The 3,128-nt window shown below is 47.8% G+C and overlaps 1 protein-coding gene across 1 annotated transcript in view; it reads left to right on the top strand.

Moving 5' to 3' along the window:
* The window catches only part of LOC130585166 (leucine-rich repeat-containing protein 75A-like), a 15,132-nt gene extending 14,562 nt beyond the window's left edge, over window positions 1-570 (top strand). The window contains exon 2 of the mRNA XM_057385537.1: window positions 316-570. Coding sequence (XP_057241520.1) covers window positions 316-570 — 255 coding nt within the window. The remainder of the gene's footprint in view (window positions 1-315) is intronic.
* Window positions 571-3,128: the final 2,558 nt, after the last annotated feature.

The raw sequence follows: 3,128 nt of genomic DNA, 5'->3' as shown, positions 1-3,128 counted from the left end.
TGCTGCATTTATCCTCCAGCTGCAGCTCTGTGTTGAGTTCTGTGGGGTCACCTGGGATTTCACCTCAGTATGGGGCATTATAACTCTGTGGGGTTTAGGAGGGGATCCTGCAGCCCTAAAACCTCTTTGAAAAGGATTAAAGGCTGGGAGTGCAGCTGTCCCCAAGGTGACCCCATGTCCCTTCCTGCCTTTGGGAACTGGTTGGGATCCCTTTCTCTGCAGCTCCTCCACCTGTGAGGGCCGATTTTAGGATCCACTCCAGCACTGGGGCTTTTCTACCCCATCTAACACCACTCTCTGCCCCATTCCCTGCAGGATTTAGGGATGGAATCGACCTCCCTGGATGATGTCCTCTATCGCTACGCCAGCTTCCGCAACCTGGTGGATCCCATCACCCATGACCTGATCATCAGCCTGGCCAGATACATCCACTGCCCCAAGCCGGTAGGTGCCACGCTCTCCTCGTGGTTTAGCTCAGTTTGGGTTTTGGTTCTGGGGGGATGGGACCAAGAAACCACAACATTTTCAATGCGTTGGCCGGGAAAGGGACTCAAACCCCAACATTATTGATGTAGAATGCGGGCAAGATGTCAAAGAATGAGGGATTTTTACATGGGACTTAATGGAAAGATTCATGGAGGAGAGGAGGATGGGGGTTTCCTAGATAGGATTTAATTGAAAGATTTATGGTCGAACAAGTATTAAACAAGTATTGAAGTATTAGGCTCCACTCTGTTGTTGTGTGCTTTTAAGAATGATTATAATTAATTATAATTTTGAGGTAGCAATTATAATTGTATTGAAGTTCTAGGGGTGTATTTTCTTTCCCTTTAGTTTGTTCTTWGTTGGTGCAGGTATAACTTATGTGTGATGGGACCAAGAAACCACAACATTCTCAGTGCGTTGGCCAGGAAAGGGGCTCAAACCCCAACATTATCGGTGGAAAACGTGGGCAAGGCATCAAAAAATGAGGGATTTTTAGATGGGACTTAATGGAAAGATTTATGGAGGAGAGGAGGATGATTTTATTGAGAGAAAGATTTAATTGAGAGAAAGATTCAATTGAGAGAAAGATTTATGGTCAAACAAGTATTTAAACAAGTATTGAAGTATTAGGCTCCACTCTGTTRTTGTGTGCTTTCAAGTAGAATTATTATAATTAATTATAATTTTGAGGTAGAACAGTTATAATTAATTATAATTTTAAGGCAGTGATTATAATTGTACTGAAGTTCTAGGAGTGGGTAATTTTTTTCTTTAGCTTTTTCTTTGTTGGTGTAGGTATAACTTGTGTTAAGAGTTAAAAGTAGGTTTTAATGATTATTTTTGAACAATGTCCTCACAGAGGTATAGGGGTGGAATGTCGCGGTTTTGGTCGGTCCAGTTTTTGGTGTTGGGGGAAGAAACCATGACAGAAACCTGACAGAAAATCTCCTCCTGGGAAACCGGGAATGTGGAGCTTCTTCCTGAGCGTTGGGGGAAATCCTCGAGGTGCTGCTGTGTGGAGAAAGGGATATCTGAACACGTGTCCTCTCTCCCATGGACAATTTTTCATTTCCTACCTCTCTCCAGTTCCAACCCTGTGGAAAATATTCCTGGGAACCCCAAAACCACTCCCCAAATCCCAGTGCTTGGTGCTGCTTGTGCCGTCAGCCTGCCTGTCCCCATGGCCAGGAAAAAGGGACAAAACCCCCATGTGGCAAAGGATGGACAGCCAGGACACCCCATAAACCCCACAGCCACTACGGTTTCCAATGGGAAGGAGCTGAAAATGCCAATTTTGTGCTTTCAAGGAGCAAAGGGCCCCCGTGAAAAATTCCCAGCTCCTCGTGCCMGCAGGGATGGCTGGGCCTGAATGTGGAAAATTCAAGCAGTTCCTTATTTTTCCAAAGCCACGTGGAGAATGAGTGATGGCTGTGATAGGAAGTTAGTCAGGCTTGTCTCCAGATGGAGGAGTTGTGGGATTTGGGGTCAGCTCTGGGGGAAAGGGGAAGTGGAGCCTCGGGAAAAGGCTGCTTTGGGGTTTTTTTTTAAGGATTAAGACTAAAAGGGAACAATGGTGAGGTCTGGGTGGGCTGTGCTGGGAATTTGCTGGGTTTGGGTKKRAAMKGKGKTTKRRSYWTYCKKYYCCTGCCCAAACCCTGTGGGGTGTGAGGAAGCCCCCAGATCCTTGTCCCTCCCAGCCTGAGGAATGTGCTCCCAGCATCCCCATTTCCATATGGAAACGCTGAGCAGTTAATCCCACTCTAATCATAAAACCACCCAGGTTGGAAAAGATTTAAATCCATCAAGGTGGCCAAGGTGACTTTTACCAAACTTCCCATCTTTCGGATCCCTTTTTGGGTCTCTTAACCCCRAAATCTCAACTCCAGCTGGCAGAATTCCCTTTTTTTTTCTGCTCAGCTCCCATAACAACAGGACGACCTTTCCCAACCATCTGCCGAGCCCTTGGAACACCGCAGGGTGGATTTTGATGGGCTTGGAGATAGATTTTTGGATTTCTCAAAATGTCAGGTGCTGCATCATCCCACCAGGGACGGGCTCAGCTTCCCCTCTTCCTTCCCCCRAGCACCTTGGGCGAGTTTTGTTTTTCAGGATTAAGGTTTAAAGGGAGTAATGGACAGGTCTGGGTGTGTTGTGATGGTGCCACTGCTGGGAATTTCCTGGGTTTGGGTGTGAAATGGGGTTTGAGCCTTCCTGTCCCTGCCCAAACCCTGTGGGATGGCCCCAACCCCATAGTTCCCAAAAATCCCTGACTGAGGAATAATGAACTCTCTGCTTTTGGGGGAAAAGCAGAGCCTGGACTGGGGATGGGCTGAGYGCACGACCCTGCACTGGGAACACCTCTTACTCTTGGAATTATTCCCATTCCTAAGGATAATCCCAGAATCTGAAGAGCTCCTGGCATTTATCCCACCTGCAGCCCCACATGCTCCAGGCTGGTTTTTGGGGTGAGGAGAAATTTGTCCCTAAGCTCCCGGCCCTTCCCTTGGCTGGGCAGTGCTGTGGTTCAGGGGTGATTTCACCCGGATTTGGGGTGGCTCAGGACCCTGTGGAGCCCCTCTGCTTCACCCCAAAATCCTCTTATCCCTGGAATCCCCAGGGATTGCTCCTTCCAGAGGGGATGC

Source organism: Malurus melanocephalus, unplaced genomic scaffold (assembly GCF_030028575.1).
Source record: "Malurus melanocephalus ecotype Western Australia unplaced genomic scaffold, MMel_1.1 scaffold_838, whole genome shotgun sequence".
Lineage (NCBI taxonomy): Eukaryota > Metazoa > Chordata > Aves > Passeriformes > Maluridae > Malurus > Malurus melanocephalus.
The sequence above is the reverse complement of the archived record's forward strand: the minus strand, read 5'-3'. Positions and strand labels throughout refer to the sequence as shown.